Source organism: Macrobrachium rosenbergii, chromosome 19 (assembly GCF_040412425.1).
Source record: "Macrobrachium rosenbergii isolate ZJJX-2024 chromosome 19, ASM4041242v1, whole genome shotgun sequence".
Taxonomy (NCBI): Eukaryota; Metazoa; Arthropoda; class Malacostraca; order Decapoda; family Palaemonidae; genus Macrobrachium; species Macrobrachium rosenbergii.
This window is the reverse complement of record NC_089759.1, coordinates 5629052-5655054: the sequence shown is the minus strand read 5'-3', so window position 1 is coordinate 5655054 and position 26003 is coordinate 5629052. Positions and strand designations below refer to the sequence as shown.

At 37.2% G+C, this 26003-nt stretch overlaps 1 protein-coding gene across 4 annotated transcripts in view; it reads right to left on the bottom strand.

Moving 5' to 3' along the window:
* The window catches only part of LOC136848579 (barH-like 2 homeobox protein), a 421854-nt gene that overhangs the window by 330836 nt on the left and 65015 nt on the right, over window positions 1-26003 (bottom strand). For 3 of the 4 annotated variants that reach the window (XM_067120872.1, XM_067120873.1, XM_067120871.1), the window contains exon 2: window positions 19494-19698. In XM_067120872.1, coding sequence (XP_066976973.1) covers window positions 19494-19698 — 205 coding nt within the window. Of the gene's footprint in view, window positions 1-16730; window positions 16765-19493; window positions 19699-26003 lie in introns of all 4 variants that reach the window. The other variant, XM_067120874.1, reaches the window with a different exon arrangement.

Here is a 26003-nt window from a genome sequence, read left to right as displayed (position 1 = left end):
GTATCTGTCGGAAACCGGTAAGAGGCACCTGTTATTACAGGATTGTTATTGTTACTGGATGGTAATGTCAAATGAGAGGTTATTAATTAATTACAGTCCAGCAGACAGCTGCCATCATTTCGCTCCCTCAACACCCGCGACCCCAAACTTAAACACCCTCCTTCATCACCACCTTCCTCCTCCACCTTGCCTTCTCCCTAAAGCTCTTCCTCCACCAACCCCTTTCTCCGGGGTAAAAGCTCCTCTTCCCCCGCCCTTGCCTCTCCACACCAACGCAAGATATTTTTATCATCATGAAAACATCTTTTTCTCGTGAAAATCTGAAAGAACTCTTGACGTCTGCTTACGTTCACGGCGACTGTGACATCAAAGCTGTGTGATTTCGAAAACGAGCTGTCAGACTGACTGGTGGTCAAACTACGTAAGAAAATTGTAGACAAAGAGAGACAGAAAGCTAAGAAAGTGCTCGTCATGGACCTTATGACGTGAGTAAACACTGATTTGTCTTGGTTGCATCAGTGGAATTTATTATGACTGGCTGGGGACGCGTCATGCTACCGCTGCTTTCTAGACATTCTGCATAAGAGAGAGAGAGAGAGAGAGAGAGAGAGAGAGAGAGAGAGAGAGAGAGAGAGAGAGAGAGAATATCAGGTTGTATATTTCATCATTATGTGAGACAACACGACAATTGGCTGTTATGTTATATGTAATTAATTTTTCTACATTTTTGTCTGTGCGAGCAAAAGGTCATATAGATCAAGATTAAAAGACCATAAAATGTTTAATGATGTGTCCACAGAACAGAATACCGATGTGGTAAAAGAGAAAACAAAAAAATAAGCAATAATAATAAAGATGTATCGATTAAGGAATAAATACAAACACGCGTGAACCACAAGACAACAAAAGCTCTGAAAGGTAAAACAACCCTCTGTTAAGGAGTTACAGATTCAAAGTTGTCACAAAAACCTAATGAAAAAGTTCTTTACCATTCGTTCGCATTTCATTAGTTTTACCGTACAGCACCATCGCTTTTAATGGTTGCTCCTCGAACCAAGATTCGGGTTCAAGCTATGATTCGTATTCAGACACTCACACACGCACACACACATACATACATACATATATATAAATATAAATATAATATATATATATATGTATATATATATATAATATATATATATATATATATATATATATATATATATATATATATATATATATATATATATATATATATATATATATATATATATATATATATATATATATATATATATATATATATATATATATATATAGTGCCCATTTCCATTCAGAGAGATTGATTCAAGGTCTGTGTACACTTTGGGCAGGATCCACCATGATTGACTCTCTACCAGGTCTAGAATACATTGCTTAGGCCCACACAGACCAAAATGGGATTTAACGTCATGTGCCTTAAGCTGGTTACCTCACCTTGCCTTCTTGTTTGCAACGGAAGTGTCCTAACCACTACAGCCCTCTTCAATAGTCAAGAAATAAAGAAGGAGTATGCAATTTTTTCCCCCGTCACAACACCTTAGGCTCTCAGACGAATTTTCGTGTTCTGATGGCATGCATTAAAGTGTGTAATCTGTAAGTACCATGTCATATTTGAATATTGTAAACCTAATCACGATTTTATAAGAGAAATGATCGCCGCAAACAAAGCATCGCAGAGTTGCGGGCCATCTACGCTATTGTATCCACAGTTGCATAATGCGGAAGAGGCTTCATTACAGATTACTAAAAGATTGGTTCCGCGCGGAACGTGAAAATGGGAAATCATTTTGTGCATGGAAGGAGTTGTCAATTCGCTGGGTGGTCTCCGGACTTTGGCTTTCTTACACAAAAGTGAGAAAAAATGGAGAAAAATAAGCAGCTTACGTAATTCTGGGGCCTTTTTTTTTAGCGCTGTCTATGTGCCTCTTGTTATTTTGGACTATATTATTAAATTTTATATTTTCGGTAAGTACGATCACTACTTATTAAATTTATGAAAAATGAAAATATTAGTTGCTAAGCAAGCATCCATGGAATAACTTCATAAATGGAAAAAGAATATAGAATTGAATCATGAAATGAAAAGAAGGATTTTTTTCAACTTTTAGAACGCCCTAAGAAACAAAACTGCAAAATTTCATTATCACCAAATGAGCTGATTAGGCTACAATTAGTGCTACTGTTATTAGTGAAAACCAAAGTAAAACATTTTTATTATCTCGGGTCAAGTTTTCCCAGGAATCTTTATTTTGAGACTTTTTGGTTGGCTAAGAACCTATTCTTCCTTGGGAACCATTCAACTGTCCATTCAAAATTCATTCAATTTTATCCCACTGCTTTCCACTCACATCGAAAGTACTTTTGCCTGACTTCTTCCCTCAAACATCAAAATAGTAAAGATGAAGAATTAAAGCAAGTCCCTAGGGGCGGGACTTGCAGTTTCGGCACTCTCTTATATGACCGTCATTTCAGGCAGTCTTGATATACTCACTGTAAAGTAAAAATCATTCACCGAATACTAAGATGAGAAAATGAGCCAGTCAAACAAACTGGATTAATGAAGGAAAAAGCTAAAATATCTGTGATTGTCTTATGATAAAAAACAAGACTTGTGATCTATTTATTCATCAAAATTACCCATACTGTATTACATAAGAGGCAGAAAAACGACCAGTAATAAAATAATTTTGTAGATTCTTTTGAGACATACAAAAAGCAACTCGTCCTCTGAGAGATGAAGATTTACAAAGACAAATCAGAGAATTTTTAACAGAATTGCATTTCGCAGTTAAACACTTGGTGATCTGATACCTAATCCCATTTAAACGTAGCAGATAAGCGCCTATTTGCGTAGGTAAAAGGAATATGCCAGTTCTGAAGAGAGGATGGTATAGCCGAACACCATTCCTTCACACATATAAATAAGCAAACTGGCAAGTTATAGTGTTGTTTCTTACCTCATCGCTACTTTAATATATGAGAAAACGGACAATTTGCGCAACTAAAAGCGCGAAAATGATATGTACGAGAGTCGGCGAAAAGAAATGAACATATAGCAAGGTTTGGCTACATTTTAGAATGGATTGTATTTTATCATCAAGTCATATGTACATGCAATTATGTACCTAATTCTAATTAGGTAGATGAGAAAATGCCTATTTGAATGAGCAGTTTCAGAGAACGAGTTACTGAAAGTAAGTTAGGGAGGGAAACCTACACTGAAGCACTCAATAATATTTTCTTTACTTACTTGACTAACTTTTTGGTTTTTGAACCCAATTCCCCCTGAATTAGAGTGTAAACAAAGATATAAAGGTATATTTCAAACGCTATTGCATTTTCTCACAAAATGGCTTAAATCTTTAGCTATTCTACGCATAATTCAACGCAAAATGTAGCAGGAAACGAACGTTTACAGAAGCAAATCACTGAAATAAAGTCGCAACAGACCCAGTGACCTACACGCACTCAAGAGCCATCAGTTAATTGTATTTTGCAGGATATTGCATTTTATTATAAAAATGAGCTAATCATCTGGCAGTTTCGCCACGTAATTCCACCTGAGTACAGCAGGAAAACGTCCATTTGCACAAGCACATTCAGGAAACCGGATCGCCAGAGAGCGCGTTGGTCACAGCGGACTGTACTGTGTCTCCATGCCACGATACCGGATGTTGGAGACGTGTTCGCGTGTGATTTATCCACCTCCGTAATTAGTTCATATTTCAGAGTCTCGTCAACAAAAGGACGACAATTTCGACTCTTTTTCATTACATTTTAACAAGAGATAATTGAGTTATTCTTCATTAAATGGGATTTTTTTTTTACCCATTTTTTCAGTCTTTGTTCAGAATATCAATCTTCATGCTAAAATGAGTGGTTACATGGATAGACGGCTCATGCATGAGTACTACAATGGAAGACCTCTCTCCCTCTCTCTCTCTCTCTCTCTCTCTCTCTCTCTCTCTCTCTCTCTCTCTCTCTCTCTCTCACACACACACACACACACAGTCTCTTTCTCTCTTTTATGACAAAGTTCTGACTGAAAGTGTTTATTTGGATTTACACTGGTTGTTACAAATTATGGGTAGATTTTCATTTTTTACAGATGCATGACGGGAAATTATTCGTGGCTGAAAATCTATGAACCTGAACCTGCAAACAGAGTTGACAGAAATTTTCAGACGCAAAGCAAATACACGTATATAAATTGTACAGATAAAAATAGTCCTCTTTTCTGATGAGTCAGCAAATATCTCTGACCATTTACATGCTCTCTTGTTCTGTTCAAACACAGAAACCTTGCAAAGCTCTTTAGAGGTTTACTCAATATAATTATAGCTTGGCACTGGATACAGAAATTCAGAGGTCCGAGATTAATCGGAATGAAATGAAAATAAGTATCAGCGGGCAACTAAAATAAAAACCAACCTGTATCAAATCCATTGTTCATTAAAGATCTCCCACTAAGAGTGAAATAGAATGAGATCAGAGCTGACGAAACATTTTGAAACTAGCCGCGGAATGTTTGCTATCGTTTTTATACGAGAATAAATGTGGCAGTCCAATAGCCGATAAACATTCACATAAAATCCCCTTCCTGATGTTTACGTTTGTCAACGACGCGGTTCAGGTGATTATCGTTCTAAAGACCAGTTGTAATAGGGTCTTTATGTCTGTCCGTCCAAGGGTGCCTCAACAGCCATCTTAATCTACTGGTGTATAATTTAACGTAAGGTCATAATCAAGTCTTGATGAATGAGGACACCCCTTGATTTAGGGTACCATAATGACTGTAGAAAAAAAAAATATAAGGTGGCGGTGGGGGAGCATAAAAATGAAATAAAGAAAGGAATATCATATGTGTGTTGTAACATTCCACAATCTCGTGTTTAAAATATGTATGGTTATGACTGCATGAGTTAAGAATTCAAATAACGGACAGAAAGAGAAAAGAGATGAAAGGAGCAAAAATCCATTAGGTTCTTTATGACTTGGTTACTTAGGGAATGGTATGAATAAAAATGGCAACATTTAGAATTTCTGGCTCTAACTGTGCCAGATTTCCCCAGCTTATATTTATTGTTTTTTTTTCTTTTTACCTCGGGCGAATTAATAGACTTTTTCTCTCAGCTTTTCCTCCGGTGGACGGCCTGATATATTTCCCCTCAGAGTCGCTAGACAAGATGATTACGGCCAATCTCAATTCGTAAGCAAATTATGGGAAGAAATTGTGAGAGATTATGGATGGCTGAAATACATGGAAGCCTTCATAAACGAAAATTCATTTGAGCCTTCTCTCTCTCTCTCTCTCTCTCTCTCTCTCTCTCTCTCTCTCTCTCTCACTGCGCCTGTCTATCGGTCGGTACGACTGTCTCTGAAATCTGCTCTTGAAAACTCTTCACATTTGATTTCATATTTACTTGCTTTTAGCTTCGAACTTCTCATTGGAATTTGTTCGATTTTGTTTCGCTTTTCTCAGATTTATCATCCTTTCGTTATGGCTTCTTTCTGTTTCCTTTCTTTTCTCCGCAACCTTTCTGGCACATATTTATGCAGAACATTAAGCTGGATACCACTTTTAATCAATTGGTGACAAAAAATATTTCGGTTATATTATTTTGAGTTATGTAAGGAACATTCCATAACTCCAAACTTCATAATTCTGACCTGATAACAGCCCTGTCTTTCTTATTCTGGATAACAAAATCTGTTCCTTGAAGTTGGCTCAAGCTAGAATTTCTTTAGCATAACAGCACGACCGGTGTTGATTTATAACAAGGTTAAATAAGAACCGGTGAGCTAGTTCTTATCCCCCAAGTAAATGGATTATTAGTTCCCGACGCGTTGAAATCACTCAGCAGAAATTCTTTTTCAAAATCCCTAAACTAAAATCGATATATTTCTTTCTGTAAACTTTGATTAATATGATTCACTTCTGTAAGTACTGAATTTCTGAAACTGCACATGAAAGTGGTGATGGAGTAACTCTAAAAATATAAAAACTAATTAAGGCTGATGTGAAGTCAAGCGAGACTAAGACTGGATCAAATTGAGCATACGAAATTTATGTTCGGATAGACGGCTTCTCAAACATACTTCCCAAGGAAAAATTGTAGAGAGAGAGAGAGAGAGAGAGAGAGAGAGAGAGAGAGAGAGAGAGAGAGAGAGAGAGGATATACGTCGAAAACATGGCGGCTCACATGCAAAATTTGAGCATTCGGTAGTTACCAAATTAACCCATGAGCCGTAATCATAAGAATCGACATTGTAATACGTTCCTAAATCACGGCTAATAGCCCCTTACCGGACAAGTGACGGCCATAATTAATTGCTGGTATCGGTTTATTGCCAATGATTGCTAAAGAGGTTAGTAAGTGGTTCGGTGAGGCCATTAGCATTGCTGATGGCGGCGCGGTGGGTGCGGAATAACGCGCACCTTCTCTGTAGCCTGCTGGGTTTTTTCTTGAAAAGAACCCTTCCAGCAAGGACTATCAAGTCTCTCTCTCTCTCTCTCTCTCTCTCTCTCCCCTGCACACGCATACTACATGACCCTGTACGAGGGTACGGCTATTTAGTAACAGAATACCGTCATACTTCGGAAGGAATTATGAATTAAGTTAATATATTTTTAAGGCTTTGGTAGTAAATTACGGTAAATGCATGGTAGAACAAATTTCCTTCCGTTGAAAAGCGAAAGTGTTGACAATAAGTTAACTTGTTATGTAAATATGAAGTTCGCTAATTTTCTGGGGATGGAACTTGTTTCGTTTTGCGCTTAATTCCTGAACAGTTCTTGAATTTATGCTGTGGTATGCTAGTGATAATATAAACTACAAAAAAAGAAAACTAATAATTCAACTACAGTACATTTAAATCATAAATGCACATATATATCCAATGGTTATTTCTGTACGAATTCTTTTTATCCCTTTTCTTCCTATACTTCATCTAGAAAACAAAAATAAACAAGATTTACCACTTCATTAATATCAAGATTTCCGCACTACGTCTGGAGTAGTAATATGAAAACATTAGCGCCTGTGCCTATATGCATAACTAGGATTATTAACATTTAGCGAAAAATCCACACCAGTAGGAAACAAATGTTTTCCAACGTCATGAAGATGTTTTCACTAGAAACGACTGAAATATCATTAACATTCTATTTGTAACCGAGACCTTGGTAGAAAATCTTCCTTGGGGACATTAAACTCCCGTTTGTTGCCCACCTTACAACATAACCTGTAATGAAGAAGAGAGAGAGAGAGAGAGAGAGAGAGAGAGAGAGAGAGAGAGAGAGAGAGAGAGAGAGAGAGAGAGAGCTTAGATCTTTATGTGCCAGAACAGGTATACTGGAGAGGAGGTTCCCAAAATTTCTGGCTGCAGTTTGCAGCTTCAAAAGATTTACTCACTTCGCTGTGAGCCATTGCAACTAACTCCAAACTCCTAATTTCTTAGCAGGGAACTCTGGGATGAGGTTGCTGAACTAAATATCCAGAACTGACCGCGAGGCATCACATATAGGCAATCATTTTAAAACTAACTAATATTGATTTCGTTTCCGGTATGGTAGTGTACTGTTAATAATTCAATTAAAAGGGTAGGGTAGTTTGTGAAGAGGAGATTGAGAGTTTAATGATCTGGTCGGTACAGTAAGCACTACAGATACCCCATATTTCCTGGTGTATGGTAGCTGAATTTTCTGAACAAGGAAGATTGGATACACGCACAGAATGTCTGAGCTAACTTTTAAACTGGCATCACAAAAGCTATGGTCATCGAAGTAGAGGGAGAGCGAGAGAGAGGATCCCTTTATGACACAGATCTTCAGAAAATATTCAAATACTGATTCTGAACACCAGTATATTAACGAAAATCTTCAGTTCTCAACCACGTACATAAAACCCGATAAGTATTTATAACATTTAGCCATAAATAGCTTCTTGCGCAACTTTCAAAAACTTCGAAACTCTTCATAATTTATCTACCAGTATAGACTTAAATTGCTGTTAATAGTTTTGACTCATTCTCAGTTTAATGTAAATGTGAGTGACCTCTGAATTTCATCTTTCCAAACACGAAAATAACTCGGAGAGCATGGTGGAGATGATCTAGGATCCCCATCTTTTGAAATATAATTTTTATCAATCTCAGACTCACACCTTTCCACACAATACAAGTCTATGGGTCAGTGAATACTCTTGCATTCACATTTCTTACAAGTCAGTGCAATTCGAAGTACACACGAATAATCTTCGATTCACTCATTTTTTATTCCTCTCCCCATATTCCTTAAAAAAGGCCCTAAAGCCTTTCTTCGACGATTTCCAGAGGCCCCAGTGTCATGTATCGGGAAAAACTTTGGTGGTAGGAGACGTAAGTGTCAAGATTAACGAGGATCAGGTAACGGAGCACACGTAGCTTCGTTCCCTGATACCGCCCAGATATAGGTGAAAGGCTAAACGCCTCTCATGTATCATGTATCTTAGGGGATACATTGTAGGCCATTGAGTGCCCTCTCTCTCTCTCTCTCTCTCTCTCTCTTCTCTCTCTCTCTCTCTCTCTCTCTCTCTCTCTCTCTCTCTCTCTCTCTGGTGAAATTTCACTGGGAAATCAAGAAAGAGTGGGAAGATGAATTTTTGGAGTGAAGTGAGCGGGGAATTTGGAGCAAGCGATTCTCACAACAAACTTGAAGAAAGAATGAAAGAAAAATTAGCATATGACACAAGTCTGAGGAAACAAGGTAAAGTTGTATGTTATGAGAGAAAGAAGAAAGTTGACGTCAGCATGAGAGAGAGAGAGAGAGAGAGAGAGAGAGAGAGAGAGAGAGAATGTGGGCGGAGGCCACTTGGAGCTGGTTAACCGCTCCAACTATCATGTTAAGCTAAACGATACATAACCGATGCTATCTTTGTGAAAATAATGCAGCGAATATGGCTTTACCTACATAATCATATGTTTTTTATTATTTTTTTTACGTAACCCTTCATCGAATCATGGTTAAGAACAGAAAGACGTGTGTGTGTGTTTTTGTTACGTCTTATCTCATGGGCAATCATCAAGTTATGATCTCCACATAAATCTGGAATATTAAGAGCAATGGTGAACGCAGGGCATAATTGCGGGTTGCTGCTACCCTTCCAGGACTCTGGATGTAAAAAGGCAATTTAGGAAATTGATTCGGTAATTGAATATTACGCCGGACAACAACTACCACTATTTATTTGACTAATATTGCACTTTTTCAACATATCTTTTAGATTGTCTTACTCTTCAAATTCGTGTTGTGGTAGTCCATGATTTTTATTTTACTTGAATAACTCTCTCTCTCTCTTTAATTTGTCTGTTGATTTTTTTCTTCATCCAGAATCCAGTCGTTTCAAGAATTCAGGATCTATTAATCTCATGACAGAGGAAATCGATAAACATGTAGCCTCTCAGTAATATAATTGCAGATGTAATCACGAACTGAGCTAAAAGTTAGCGCTGAGTGATATCCCATGATAACTTAAAAATTAGCAGGGAATGACGTCCAAACTCGTCATTATTAATAAAAATTATTTTAAAAATGCATTTATAACCTTTAGATTATCAAGAGGGGTGGTTACGGATGATTATTTCATTATTTCTGACTTGTAACACTTTCATTTCTTTCACTTTTATATTGTGTGTGTATATATATATATATATATATATATATATATATATATATATATATATATATATATATATATATATGTATATATATTACTAAAGGACCTCATTCAAACTAGATGGTATCTAATGGAGTTTTTATTCAAAAAAGTTACAAGCTTTTTGGACAAACAGTCCACATTATCAAGTATCCGTACAATCATTGTACGGATACTTGATAATGTGGACTGTTTGCCCAAGAAAGCTTGTAACTTTTTGAATAAAAACTCCATTAGATACCATCCAGTTTGAATGAGGTCCTTTAGTAATTCTACTAATGCACAGAACAATTGTGTATGTGATAAAGTTAATATATATATATATATATATATATATATATATATATATACTGTATATATATATATATATATATATATATATATATATATATATATATATATATATATATATATATATATATATATATATATATATATATATATATATATATATATATATATATATATATATATATATATATATATATATATATGGATTACTATATATGGGTCGTTGAAATCACTATGCAGTTCCAATGCTATCCCGTCTGTCAGGTTTATTTTCATGTAAAATAATCTTCTAAAGGAAAAACTTTTTTTCCTCTCTCTCTCTCTCTCTCTCTCTCTCTCTCTCTCTCTCTCTCTCTCTCTCTCTCTCTCAATTAAATTCAGCTTTACAAACAGACATCAATAATCAGTATTGTAATTTGTTGCTAAAAACCTCTCATGATTTCTTCAACAGCTTACTTATTGAAAATAATCTAGCAATTATGGGCAGACGCTATAAGAATTTAATAATTATGAAATATGTAATCAATTTACGTTTATTACTGTACACACATGCTTATCCACACATATATACTGTATATCTGAGCAGTAGTAGAAGAAGAGGACAAATCAAATTTTGAACTAGGCTTATTTTTCTTCCATAAAAGTCGATAGACGAAGTATTCCATAATTATTTAATTCTTATAGCGTCTATCTATAATGGCTAGAGTACTTTTAATAAGTAAGCTAGTGAAGAAATCATAAGAGGTTTTTAGCAACAAATTACAAAACTGATTATTGATTTCATTCTATTCATAAAGCTGAATTTATTTGAGAGAGAGAGAGAGAGAGAGAGAGAGAGAGAGAGAGAGAGAGAGAGAGAGAGAGAGAGAGAGAGAGAGAGAGAGGTTTTCCTTTAGAAGATAATTTTACACGAAGACAAGCCCGACAGACGGGATTAGTATTGGAAACTGCCTGGTGATTTCAACGACACATATGTAGTAATCTAACTCCTTTCCTACGTTTTTTTGCGTGGAGTCCTATTCAACAAATGACGAATTTGACAATGAAGTTTCATATCAAGTTAATAAATAGTCCATGCTGGAATCATGCTATTATATACAAATTTAAATTGCCATTTCAACATCTAAAATTTCTTTTATCATTAAATCATAACTAACGCTGTAATAAGATGATCAAGATAAGAGGAAGAGAGACTATGAAAAGTCATGTCGACGCATATTTCCCGCCTTAGATGAGCTACTGAAAGTCAATATCACAGTAGAATGTAGAGACAAGTGAGCGTGTTGCCTCTAAGAAAAGTGAAGCCAACTAAATTGTGCCGTAGGGTAGACTGCATACCGCATCAAATTCCGTACAAAAATAGAACTTTACTGCATTTAAGGTATTTTTCCCACTTCAATGCAATAAAGAATTACGACGTTTGAGTCGGGAAGTTGTTGTTATGTAATTATTTCATGTTCAATTAGCATAAATAGTCTCACGGATACTTCCATATATAAATATATATATATATATATATATATATATATATATATATATATATATATATATATATATATGTATATATATATATGAAACCATAAGCTTTCTCCCATTTGAGGCGGTGGCCCCACGGGATATGAACCGTTCGTTTGTAAGCGTTCACTTATCGGGATGAAGCTGCTATACCCTTACTACGATCAAGAACCTGTGTTGCCTAACTTCCCATATAAATATATATATATATATATATATATATATATATATATATATATATATATATATACAGTATATATATATATGTGTGTGTGTGTGTATGTATCTATAAATAAGAAAAGTTTCATCAGAAACTCCTCCAAAGAAAAGGCAGAAGGAAAACACGCTATTGGATTATCTGGAAACTGGAGCTTCCAGTTTCTCATTGCGATCATCATTAATCCAGTTAAGATAATGCATAGGTAGGCCAACGTGAATTGGACATAAATCTGGTCGCATGACTTCCTGATTTTACACTTCGGCCGAACTTCGGCCCTAAATCACTATTAAATTTTGTCTATCATCCACGATTTTATTAATAGAGCTTTATAACCCGGTCTTTAAGCGGCGTATAAAGCATGATCTTAATAATAGGTCTTTCCGTGGATTGGCTTTTAGCAACGAAAACCTCAGTAAACTAGCTCTCTCTCTCTCTCTCTCTCTAAGCTGCTGACGATGCAGGTTACCTCGAAGGATATAATTGAAAGTTAACACAAAGCTGCAGTAACAGCATCCCTGCATCAGCTTCTCATATTTTGGCAAGGAGGCGTTTTTTGATTCCAAAATCATCACAGGTGGATGCTGCAAACGTAATTATTGTCTTTAGAATCAATAAAATGGGCGCATTTGCTAAAAGAAAGAATATAATTTTGTTTCTGATAAATGAAATTGCGGTTCTTTATCTTTTAAGGAGGAGGAAAATATAAATATCCGATCCAGGTTCTACGGAAAATTACCGAAAGGTGGAGATTATTTCAAAGCACAAATCTAAATCACTGTTATATTCTGATACATGCATGTATAAAGAATGATTTATAAATTGAGAAACCTAATATACAAAAATTATGGGGCTAAAATCATATGTGCGCTAATACACAGGCATACATACATGAAGAATATTGGTTAAACAGACGACATGTATAAAATCAATTAAGAAAAGCAAGAAAACGAGTGATTTCAAATAAGATGATTTCAAGCTATTAAAGCTTTTAGCCAAAATATAAATTTAAAGATTTTAGCCTATATACAAAAAATGTTCGTTGAACAGTGATTGTTTGCCGACGTTTGAATCAACTATTCTTATGCAACATACAGTAAATTCTTTGATGATTGTCATTTTGAGACCTATTCTGATGCGCGAGGAATATTATTTAAAGTATTCAACACCACATATAAGATAGTCTGACAAGTCTAAGTTAGGCTGGATTTTTTCAAGTACCATTGCCAAATATTTTACCCATGATTAAAGAGGGCTGGATCCAAGGTAATGGCCAGCTATGGCACGAGACCTAAGAATAGGTTAGTTTAGAGAGGGTTAGGTTAGGAAGTATCCTCGTAATTACCATTCTTACTTTCTCCTGATTTTGATCTTGTATTTCTTTTATTATTGTTATATTATCGCCCAATTATTATTAAATATACATGCTTAATTTAGGGTAGGTTAGGTTTGGTTTTGTTTCGTTTTTCTGATAGCTTCTGATATGAATTTCAAGTCTTTTTATTTCATTTGTCACAGAATACTTGCTTTGCCGTCTACCCCGCCCTGAACCACTCATTATCAGCGTGTCCCCCGGAACTGAATGTCAAATTCTTAGGAATCGTAACAAAATCTGTCAGACGAAAACCCTGGTTTACATTTTTACGGAAATGTTTGTTACGACATAATCCTTACACGTAGCACCTTCTTTTGGTTCCAAACAATAATTTGAAGTTAACTTAATTTTCTGAATATCCAGTAAATTATACGTCCTCCCCGCTAGCTTTATTTTCTCACCTCTCTTCTTGTGCCCTACAGTTATTCATGATTGTATGCGCTTCTCATAAATTTATACAACCTGTTGTTAACAGACAAATTCTTTCAGACATTTTAGTTTTCTGTAAAAGAAAACTATTGTGCCGGCTTTGTCTGTCCGTCCACACTATTTCTGTCCGCCCTCGGATCCTAAAAACTACTGAGGCTAGAGGACTGCAAATTCGTATATTGATCATCCACCCTCCAATCATCAAACATACCAAATTGCAGCCCTCTAGCCTCAGTAGTTTTTATCTTATTTATGGTTAAAGTTAGCCATGATCGTGCGTCTGGCAACGATATAGGATAGGCCACCACCGGCCCGTGGTTAGTTTCATGGGCCACGGCTCATACAGCATTATACCGAGACCACCGAAAGATAGATCCATTTTCGGTGGCCTTAATTATACGCTGTACAGAAAACTCGACTGCGCCGAAGAAACTTCGGTGCATTTTTTACTTGTTTTTATAATCATCTCTCGAATAAATCCCTTTTAATTTCGTTTTTTCAAAAGCAATTTTTTTCAGGTTTTACTTTCTGATTTTGAATGATTCTTTCATAAATTGCTTTCTTATAATATAATCTCTTTCGTATTCTTTTTTCTGTAAAGCCCCTGTTGAATGTACTAATTTTGTTTTCGGAAGAGAGAGAGAGAGAGAGAGAGAGAGAGAGAGAGAGAGAGAGAGAGAGAGAGAGAGAGAGCGCAAACGTTATTCTCGTTAACCCCTTTGTTGAGCCTGTTTGACGACTTAACAGCCCCTTGCAGAGAAACAGCAACTAAATTCCATGACAATCTTGAAATTTTAAAGACGCGAAAAGACTGGAATCAAGATGGCCCCCCCAAAAATAATACCGTAACTATACGTTTCCAGTTTCTGGAACGAGTGGTTCCATGAAAGCTTTGACTCGCTCACCCTCCTATGGGAAAGATTCAGTTAAGTCTGGCCAAAGGAAGTTATTTGCTTTCATTCTTTCCAGAGCTCATTCTCCCGTAATTTAGATCTCAGAGATTAAGTACGCGGACTGGAACCTTCCTCATCGGTCTCTGTGTGCTCTGTCATCATCGTTATTATTATTCCATTCTTTCTTTACGCAAATTACAGTTCTGGCTAGAAAAACCAGGCTGGGCTTCCAATGAACCCTTTGTTCCCCCGTCTCGGTTTCCACAGGAGCTTGCTGGGTCGTTTTTATCGTGACGTCACTGTGATTCTCAAAAGGGTGCTGGAACATTTCCACGATGACGTCAGTGTGATCTGAAGATATCTGGAACGGCATCGCTGTGATTCAAAGGCTTTTAAAGCGTTTTGGTTTTGTTATTGCCATGATTCAAAAGCTTTTGTAACGCGTTTATCTTAACGTCACTGAGTTCAAAGGCTTTTGGAACTGTTTCATCGTGAGGTCTTGAATTCAAACTGCTGCTGGAATGTGAATACATTGACGATGTTGTCATTCAAAGGCTTGCAGAACGTTTCGTTGGGACACCACTATGATTCAGATGCTGCAAGGCATTAAGAAACACCAAAGACATTCTTCGTCTTGTCGGTGAACTGGTCTCTTGTTATTCTTCCCTAGCCTAAAAAAATATCACTTTCATATTCACAGCGGTTCTAGTTTATAATAGACAATTGTTACTAGAAATTGTGCGTTTTTTTCAGTAAAAAATCTTTTGAAAAACAGCATATGTCAGTTTAAGATTTAAACTATTCCCCGAACCACAGATGCCAGCTCAGGAGGTAGGAGGAGGGAGGGGGTCGCTGGGCCCGGGTGGCCCCTGTTAGGGAAAAGTGTCAATAATAGAGGCGTTGGTAATCTTTCTTCATGGTCTAATGGGTTATGATACGGTAGGAAAGACTGAATGTCACGGGTTGAAAAAAGAAGTGGGAGGCGGCTGGATGTGGTTGGCAGATCCCAATATTTGTCGGGTGATTTGTATAATTTCAAAGGGAATGCAACGCGAAACAGAAGTGTGTAATGGTTCCTTACTTGACGTTGATTGAGCCATTGCACAATAAGCCGGCGAAGAGATGATGATGATGATGATGATGATGATGATGATGATGAAGGGAGAAAAGAGGAGGAGAATCGGTAGGAAGAAGCAGAACAGCGAGGGAATGAGTAGTTAGGAAGAAGTATGCTTGACTGAAGTGTATAGCAGAAAAGAATTACGAATGGGGAATAAAACAACATCACAGACACTGATAACGGATATGAAACAAAGTAAAAACAAGAGCAATAAACATAACTATTCAGTCTCGAATATGGCGAAAAAACAGCCACAAAAGAAAAGGATAGTGGAGAATAAGTTACTTGGATAATTTTGATAATGGACATGAAACATTCAAGGTTACCACTAATAACATTAGCTCAGTTCTTTTCCTAAACACAGCACACTGATGATTAACTCAGGAAACTTTCCAAAAAACCGTGGTATGGAAATCAAAGTTATTTTACATTCTTGTAAATTCCTTCTATCAGTACTACTTTATTTAGTTAAAAAAAAAGGTCAAATCAGAGGTCATATGACTACGCTCATAGCTCAAGCACCCTGAAGAACTGCGACTGTGAAAGTCTTGCTAAATTAAAATAAACTCCTTTGACTATGCAGACCAACAGATAGTATCTAAAGTTGAGAGAAAAGCTTAAGGTAAATCATGCCTTCATCTCGAATTAGAAATCAAGTGATAGAACTCTGCACCTGAATCGAATGAAGTGCTTTTGGTGTGGTATTACTTCTGGACAACTTACAGATTTCAGCAAAAATCTAGCAGGTTATTCCGTCTGGCTCAAAATCTTTCGAGTCTTATACATTCTTATTAGAAGCAGAAAAAATAAAGAGAAAGTCCGACCTCCTGCTTCGGGAAACAATTTTATTTTACAAACTTTCCCAATGAAATGTGACGGAAACTTACACTGTTAGTAGTGCATATTTCATATATTATACTCGGTAAACATTTAAAGATCAACTTATTGGTAATTTTATATAAATATATTAGCCATCATAATGACTAATGTAAATTATTTAGATCAGAACACTTGAATGCAAAGCAAGCACAACAGTAATTTCTATTTCGTTTCGCAATTTTGTAAAAAAACTAAAAGCCAAACAACAACCGCGGACCCCTCTCGCCCCAGCTCTCTCTCTCTCTCTCTCTCTCTCTCTCTCTCTCTCTCTCTCTCTTCCCCTTCCTCCTACCTTTACCGATCATCCCAGAAAGAAGGAGGAAAAACTGAAAAGAAAAGAAAAACATGAAAAGATGCGGAAAAAGTAGCTTCCCTCGTCGGCACTATTATCCACAACAATTAGCCCCGGTGGTCCCTACCCCGGGGGGTCATTATTGGTTGCTCTCATTAATTATACCCGCTGTATATAATAGGAAGGTGGTCCAGCAAACTCCGAGTTAATGGCTATACCTAGGGTATATCTATGGCTTTTTACCGGGTCTGATGCGCCCGCTTCTGATCAGGTACATTCGTGCTAATAAAGTTTTTTTTATACTGATTTATCTTAAATCTTTTTGTTTTTTTCTTTCGTTCACTACCAAGAAATCAGCTATAGGATTTTCGTAATTGACTACTGCTGCATTCCCAACTCATTACAATGTATGTTAATGTCTTTGAATGTGATGATAATTTTATCTATGTTAAGAATACATACATAACATGCATAGTAGATATACATGTCCATACGAGATAACGTCTGAACCTATATTCCACATACTCTACTCACGAAGATCAATACAACGGCATCTGTTCAAGCAGAGAGAGAGAGAGAGAGAGAGAGAGAGAGAGAGAGAGAGAGAGAGAGAGAGAGAGAGAGAGAGAAACATTAGCCTTTTAAGCAAACTTCGTTTTTTATTTCAAACAAACCTCCGTATATGCACATGCTCCTAACGAAGCGAGCTGGCATCCGATTCAAGGCGGGAAGAAGAGGAAGAAGAAGAATAAGCTAATTATTCTAACCAAGCCTCTCATTTCAGGCAATTAAGACCCACATGGAACCAATCCTCCCTATGAATCAATTTCTCCCCCCTCCTCCTCCTCTTTCTCCCTCCCTTCCCCACCTCCCAAGGAACCAATCCACTTGCATTTTACCGAACGACGTTAAAGGGGCATTAATACGTTAAGATATTTAGAAATTTTTTCTTTTGATTTTATCTTGTAAAATAATAGTTTGGGACGTTGCTGTTGCAAAAGGTTTTCTTTAATCAGGGGATTTTTATACAGAAAGATCTTTTGAGACACACAATGAGAAATGACTGAGAGATAAGTACATAACCACTCTTATCTGCAGATATATCATTATTAGGGCTATCTAAGATCTTAAAAAAGACCATTCTAAACCTTTTAGTAATCTTGAACGACTCGTTTCAACACAAAATATCCTCGATAGCGAGCTTTCACTGTCTGAGAGTAGAGTTTCAAAAAAAAAAAAAAAGAAAAAAAAAGAGTTCTGAAGCAGGTATAAAGAAATTACACATAGATCAATTACACTGGGCGTCATTAATACCAGCAATTTAATACACTTCGAAGACGATTTCATTCAGAAATGTGCCTGGTAAGCTGAACTATCTCTGTTTGGGCGACGGGACTGCATAATAATAATAATAATAATAATAATAATAATAATAATAATAATAATAATAATAAAAGTTTTGTTTTGCCTTTCCTAAGGTAACAATACCAAAACAATACCATCTGCAATGTACTTCCCTTAGCCAGAAGGACGAGCGTTAATTGATTTTTACCTTGCAATAAACGTTTTTGCAGCGAGCATACATATTCATTATAAAAAGCAACAAATATAAAAAAATTCAGGTACGACATACGACAAGCATTAAAATTCTATAAATCAATAAAGCCCAATTAAATAATGAATGTTCAACACAGGAAAACAAGTGCAGCGCTAATAACCAAATAGAGACCCGGACTTGAGTACTGATATATGATCCACGTCTTCTCATGGTCTGGGTACATTTAAACGGTTCTCTTTGCACCGAATGAACGTGACAATTCTGAAAACGTAATACTTTCGATGATACGAGCTTGCGTGTATAGCCAAAACGTGCATCAACGATGGGGCCTATTTTAAAACGTCCCCCCCCCTCCCTTTCTCTCTCTTTGTGCGGGTCATCAATCTATCTATCTATCTATCTATCTATATTGGCTATGAAATAAAGGCTATCTGAACTATCTATCTGAAACTTCAGCATCTAAATGATACATTGTCATTAAAAGAGGATCCGTAAATTTGGGCAACTCATCCCTGTGCCTGTGATTCTGCTCCTTGTACTTGAAGGACAAGAATGCAACGCAACATTATAAAGTCAGAGTACATCGCAGATTCAGGACTTCAGCTGCTCATCATTCTATTAATAAGAACTCACATTGGGGCCAAGGCTATTCTAGACTGAAAGGGAAAGACTTAAAGTGTTTGGGATGGTTTCTGGAAGTCACTGATCTTGATGTGGAGAGGCTTTAAAAAGTTATAAATTTCAAGTGAGTGACAAATGTCACAAATATCAGAATTCATCCCTCACAGAACTTAAGTATCTTGAATTAAAGTACAAATAATAAATTGATTATCATTTCTTTATGGGAAATCATTTAGAGACACTTTTAATTCGTTACTGCTCAGACGAGAAATTCAACTGAAAATTGCTGGTATAAATAAAAATGACTCATTTTCCTAAGACAAGGAGCGATAACCTGGATGTCAGTGACATGTTTCTAAGATTTTGCATAACTAGATATCGCAAGAATCAGAATTACTGTGAGTGATAACTTCAATGTCTTAGTTTCCTATTTTCCAAATCTGGAAACCAGTTTACTTAATCCAGACAAAATAAGACGCACGCGTCAGTTGCAAGCACACTAGGCAGTAAGCTCTCCAAGGTCACACGATTCGGAAAAAATAATTAGCTGGAGACTGGAACAGGAGCATTACAAAAACTCTCACCTTCTGTTCTGATACCACGTCTTGACCTGGGTATCTGTCAGGTTGAGTTTGGCAGCCAGTTCCATGCGGTCCTGGACGCTCAGGTATTTCTGTCTCTCGAAGCTCTTTTCTAGGGTTTGGAGCTGGTGGTCGGTAAATGCAGTGCGCGCCTTGCGCTGTTTTTTGTTCTTCATCGGGTTATCGGGGGACCTCGGGGACGCGCTGCCTGTAAAGGGGAAAGAGGCAAAACTAATAGAAATACGATTGTGACTCTTTTAACTGAAGAATTTACTCAAATCTGCCTTGTTTTATTCTAGTGGTAATACGCCACTAAAAAGAAATGTTTACACACATTTTTCTTTTCTCTTTCTGAAAAACAAAACAAAAAAAAAATAAAATAGTTTTGACAAACATAGCAACAACAAGAGTAGTACTGCATCAGCAATGTTGTTACAGTAAACAGTTATTTATACCAACAGGGACAGTTAAGCCCATCATCAAGAAAATTAGCAGATCATATAAAATCCACAAACTCTAGACTTTCGAGTCTTTTTTTAACGAGAGAGATCTACGGTACGGGTAATCGGATGTTCTTGTCTAAACTAATGATACCTGCAACATAAAAATCGTTCCACCTCGAACGCAAAATTTTATTAAAAATTGACCTGTGCCGGGACGGACAATACTTCCCGTCTCATCCCTCACAAAACCCCAATCCATTTACTCCCAAAAGAGAACCCTCGAGGAGGCGTGTTCTCAGGAGGTTAATATTTGTAACAGTAGATGTGTCCCAAGAAGGGTGACCCCTTGAGAACCGCAAGATGGCAGTGCGATATGAAACGGGAGATCGAAGGATCTTAACAGGTTTGTGGGAGCCTTTGGTTTTCTCCGCGTATTATGTCCATGGGAACGCTTTAGCAGCTCTCGTTTATTCTTTTATCATCATTGTTATTTTTTTTTTTATTTCAAGTGAGTTTGTACGGCATTTGTTCACATTTATTGGGTGAGATATCCTAGCAGTTATTTCCTTTCGGTTCAACAAAGATTTGGTTGTTTTCTCCAAAAAATAAAAATATTTTGGAATAAAGTGAGCATTATTATTATTATTATTATTATTATTATTATTATTATTATTATTATCATTATCATTATTATTATTATTACTACAGTAGACCACTTAAAAAGTTAATTCTTTGATTAAAATTTGGCACCAAGCTAATGCAGGCGAGAAGAACAGTTCCGCCGACCTCCTTTCTGAAGCTTCAATAACTTCATGGTTTTTCTGAAGGGACCACTTGTGTAACACAAGTTTCTTTTATGGGGATCTTTTCTCTCTCCCTACCACCCTCCTTCCCTCCCTCTCTCTCTCATTCTTGATTTCACCCTTTTTTCACTTCCAGTCCTTCTTATCCTTCATATCCCTCTCAAAGGCCCCTTTTGGGGTACAAAGGATTGGGCAACACTTTGTAACGTGAGTCTTGGCCCGTGCCGCTCCAGTGCGTCTCCGACGTCGCCTTCTCCTTCTTCTTCTTCTTCTTCTTCTTCTTCAGAAAGCTGTCTTCTTGAGGATATAGGTATTAAATTCGAGGAAACGACACCCACGGTCTCGTAGAAAGTTAACACGACCCGAAAATTTTCCAATTTGACTTTTCTCTCCGTGTGAATAAGTCTTCCAGAACTGATGCATTTGTTACCATGATCCGCCTCTAACCAGAGGGTGGCCACAATAAAGAGGTCACCAAAACCCATGAGAAAATCTTAATGGCCGTTTCACACACGCAAAATAGTAACGCAAAGGGGCAAGTATTCACGAACACATTTGTGAATAAAGCTTATATGGCCTTTTAGGTCATAATGAATGTGTTTATCAGTTTATTCACTAAATGTCTACAAAGGCCATTTAAAACTCAAACAAGATGAACTGTAGGATGTTAAAGGCATAGATGATTTTCTGTCTTCCAGAGAATGGATACCAGCGGTAAAAATAAATAAATAAAAGACAAAATGAAACAAGAAAATTTGGAGAACCACCCTCAATCTGTACAAGATGGTTCAGTGAAGGAGCATAAAGCCACTCGTTACTACTACTATCATAATCATTACTACAAGGAGACGTTCAGCAGGTTGAAACCAGAGAGCAAACTCTTACACGTAAAAGTGAGTCTGAGGAAGCCAGTTCAGGAGCAGACGATGGGAACCACACTGACCACTGCTTCCTGGCTCTCGTTACCTGCGCTTGCGCACTCTCCATACCCCGGTCAATAATTCCTCCTTCCCTCTCTCCTCCTCCTCCCTTTATTACTTCTTTCCATTCATACTGATACTTATTGTAATATTCCCATTCAGCACCATTCATCTTGTCTTATGTTGCTCGGTGACTTGGACTTTCCCCTAGGCTCATCTTCGAGAGCGAATTTTGTTATTAAGTATATCTTAGTTTAACCAGACCACTGAGCTGATTAACAGCTCTTCTAGGGCTGGCCCGAAGGATTAGATTTATTTTACGTGGCTAAGAACCAACTGGTTACCTAGCAATGGGACCTACAGCTTACTGTGGAATCCGTACCACATTATGACGAGAAATGAATTTCTATCACCAGAAATAAATTCCTCTAATTCTTCACTGGCCGGTTGGACGGTCGAACGCTGGGCCAACAGCGTGCTTCCTTCTAAAGAATTTGGGCACCCACTACCTGATTCCAGTTAAGATCTTGGTCCTTTAACGAGCACTCGTTACCTGGTTCTCGTTCAGCGTTTGGTGTCTATTAACCTCTCTCGTTTCACAGTGAAAACAAACTACGTCAGGCTTATTATACGAAATCTTACCGAACACCAATTTTTTTTCTGTTGACAAACATTGCCCCACTAATATCTACTGGCCACCTGGAAACTATGCTATCTAACTACAAGCTATTAAATTAATTTCAGTTGTTTATCCTTCGTTTTAATATTATATTTTTGGTAAGAGATTGATTAATGACAGTAACCGCGTAATCGTATTTCGTATTTTATTATTATTATTATTATTATTTGTGATGCCCGTTTCTGCTGTATTCGCTTTGAAAAAACCAAATGCCTTTTGCTCAGAAAATACTTCAGAGTCTTTCTACATTTACGAGTTGGTGCAAATTTCTTCTTCAAGCTTTGTTTTAAAATATCAGTAATTAACTGGAATGAATTTCTGTTTGTAAGCGTTTTAAAAATCACGAATAATAGAAGCCCGGTTCTTTGCCTTACTAAAAATTAAACAAATAAAACTAAACCTCTCTTCTATCTCTCTGTTTTTTTTTTTTTTTTTTTTTTTAGGATAAAAGTTAGTTGATATTGTTCAGCATCTTACGTTCGATCTCGCCGGCTAAGCTATATAATAAGAAAGATGGGGGCAGAATTTTTTTTTCTGAGCTTACCTTGGTTAATCAACATCATTTACACGTGCTTTGAAAGGACGAGAGAAATTTTGCATTTATTGGTTCTCCGATACAGTTTGACCAAAACGGCACGTGGTTTTATTCCAAAAATATACAGATATACATGTTAAACAAATATATCCGTATTTTATGTAACCTCTACCGCAAATACCTCATTGGGATATGTAATTCTCGTCCCATAATCGACTAAAATTATTAAAAAAAGTTTCATGCTTGAAAAAAATTGCAAATGGGCACGAGATGACGTATATGTAAACTATTTGAACGGAGCAAAATCTTCCATGTTTATTAAATATCCCTTGGAGCATTTAGCAGTAAGGATTATGGCCAAATTGTCAATTGTTTCAACTGTCTGCAAACAATAAAAAAAATATATATATTAAGCAGAATTTCAAGTTTCAAACACCCCTCTCTCTCTCTCTCTCTCTCTCTCTCTCTCTCTCAGTAGCACATTTCACAACTCACGTTTCCTAAGATAGATAAAAAGGGGCTCCCTTCCATTATATGATATCGAGTCCCTTATCTTCAGATCTCGCCGCGTTTCGATCGCCTTCCGAATCAGAAATTCCTCAGGTGTAAAGAGATGTGGGCCAAGGCGGAATTCTAGAGGGAGCCAAGTTACTGGGTGTCCGAGACAATGGAACTGGGTGGACCGGGGTGTTCATCCCCTGGGTGAAGAGAGGGTGAGTGCTGGCGAAGGGTTTCGATCAGAGGGTGCTTTTCAAAGGGTTGTAGTAGAGAGAGGGGCCGAGGCTGCTGATCAGGAGTGTTGGGTGACACCGAATCTTCGTGACGTAATCTTGGAGGAATCGGGAGAAGGCGAAGATGCGCTTCCGGGCAGATGGATACGGGGTGGGGGAGGAGGTGGAGGAGGTCTACGTGGCTCTTGATCTCTCTTCGAACCCTTTTTGGGAGGAATTGGATTCTCCTGTCTTGGGTTTCCTCTCCCACTCAGAAGCTTCCGACAAAAATGCGAGCTTAAGAACTGAAGTGCTTTTCAGGTAAAGATGTTTTGAGACCTTGACTTATTTCTTACTGAGTGGCTATTTCGTGACTGGATGTGTTACACTTAGGTGTGTTAGATATAATAATAATAATAACAATAATTTACATGTAAGCATATATATATATATATATATATATATATATATATATATATATATATATATATATATATATATATATATATATAATGACAGTCAACGAGTAATATGATTACTTATCTTTCACATATCCGACCATCTGCATTTACACCAGAATCATGAATGGTAACTTTATCCTAGTCTGACTGATTCCTGAGTGTTTAATCCCTTCTTTCAGCAAATGCGCATAATTATACAGGGCAAATCAGAGAGAGTAATAGTTAGCTAAGAAGATTCTCAGGAATAAAATGGAAAATTATGAGAAAGAGGAAAACACTGCAACGAGTAATGTAAATACGGAAAGATAGGCTTTCCTCCAATCACCGGGTCGGAATTTGAAATAGTTTTACAAGAGAGAGGTTCTTTCAAATCATCGTTTGAATTGTATCTTTTATCTAGTGAAGCTTGTATGTTCCAAGATCTATTCTTATTTCATACTGGCTAGCTATACCCTAATTGGAATGCGCTATTATGATTATAATGAACATGAACACTGAAAGAATCTTTGAGACTGGTAATTACAACGGCTATGAACTGGAAATAAACAACGTACAACGGTCGTTTAACATTGTCATTATTATTATGATTAAAAACATATAATAAATGATTCGAACTGACAGTTACACAAGCTATGCCTTTAGAGCAAAGATCAGTTAATATTATCATCATCATTACCATAATGATCAAAACTATATTATATAGATTCGAGTGACAAACAACATAACAAACAGACAGCAGAGCCTATAAAAAAGTCATGTGTGGAACCAGAAGGCATGATCTGCCTGAAGGCGGCCCAAGAAGGCTTAGCCCTCCGGATGCTGTTCCATCTGGAGATGCTTATCCCCCGTGCTTTGGTCACCTTGCCCTACGCCACATCCTGCGGATAACTTACCTGAAGAAGACAGCGGTGCTGGATGGCCTCAGCACACTTACGCTTTGTCAGCGCTCCACCCCCACCCCCCGTTTTTTCCTTGTAGAAACCGCAGGAATGTCTCGAAATGGAGATGGCCTTAAAACTGGAAGCTTATAGACAACTGGAATCTTACACACACACACACACACACACACACACACACACACACAGATCACGGTTTATGGAACTGTGGAAAGGAGGGGCTATACATTTTTAAAAAGTAAAAAAAAAAAGAAATGAAGTGATTGTCATTATGTTCACTGTTATCTTGCTATCATCATCATCAAGTGGTGCTATAAAGTAAGAGGATATCACACTGGGAGAGAGAGAGAGAGAGAGAGAGAGAGAGAGAGAGATCATGGTTTATGGAACTGTGGAATGAAAGGGGCTATGCATTTGCACGATTTCGTTTCTCGAAACTATCTTGATTTAATCGTACAGAGAGAGAGAGAGAGAGAGAGAGAGAGAGAGAGAGAGAGAGAGGATAAGTGTGTCGAGACCCTCCCGTTTTGATACTATACATTTTGACGGAGCAGTATACATTCACATCGAATATTTTTCTCGTCTTCTCTCTTTTTCTCTCCCGAGCCTAGCTACGACCCACAAAAGTCGACTAACACCTACATACATAATTCTATGCTTAAGTCAACAATGGCATTTTAGGGAAACTGCCCATTCGTCCCTCACCATCCGGTTTGAGAATCGAACATGGGTTGTTCACTAGCGAGCTAGATGCGGTAGGCCTATTATTAAGCTACGAGGGCACACACACACACATTGATTTGTGGCTTTAAAACTGGGGTCACAACATCTCGGTTTTTGATGTCGTGCGAGAGAGAGAGAGAGAGAGAGAGAGAGAGAGAGAGAGAGAGAGAGAGAGAGAGAGAGAGAGAGAGAGAGAGAGAATATCTTTAAACCAATAGTCTGATTTATGAAGAGAGAGAGCAAATATCTTAAAACCGATAGTCTGATTTATGAAGAGAGAGAGAGAGAGAGAGAGAGAGAGAGAGAGAGAGAGAGAGAGAGAGAGAGAGAGAGAGAGAGAGAG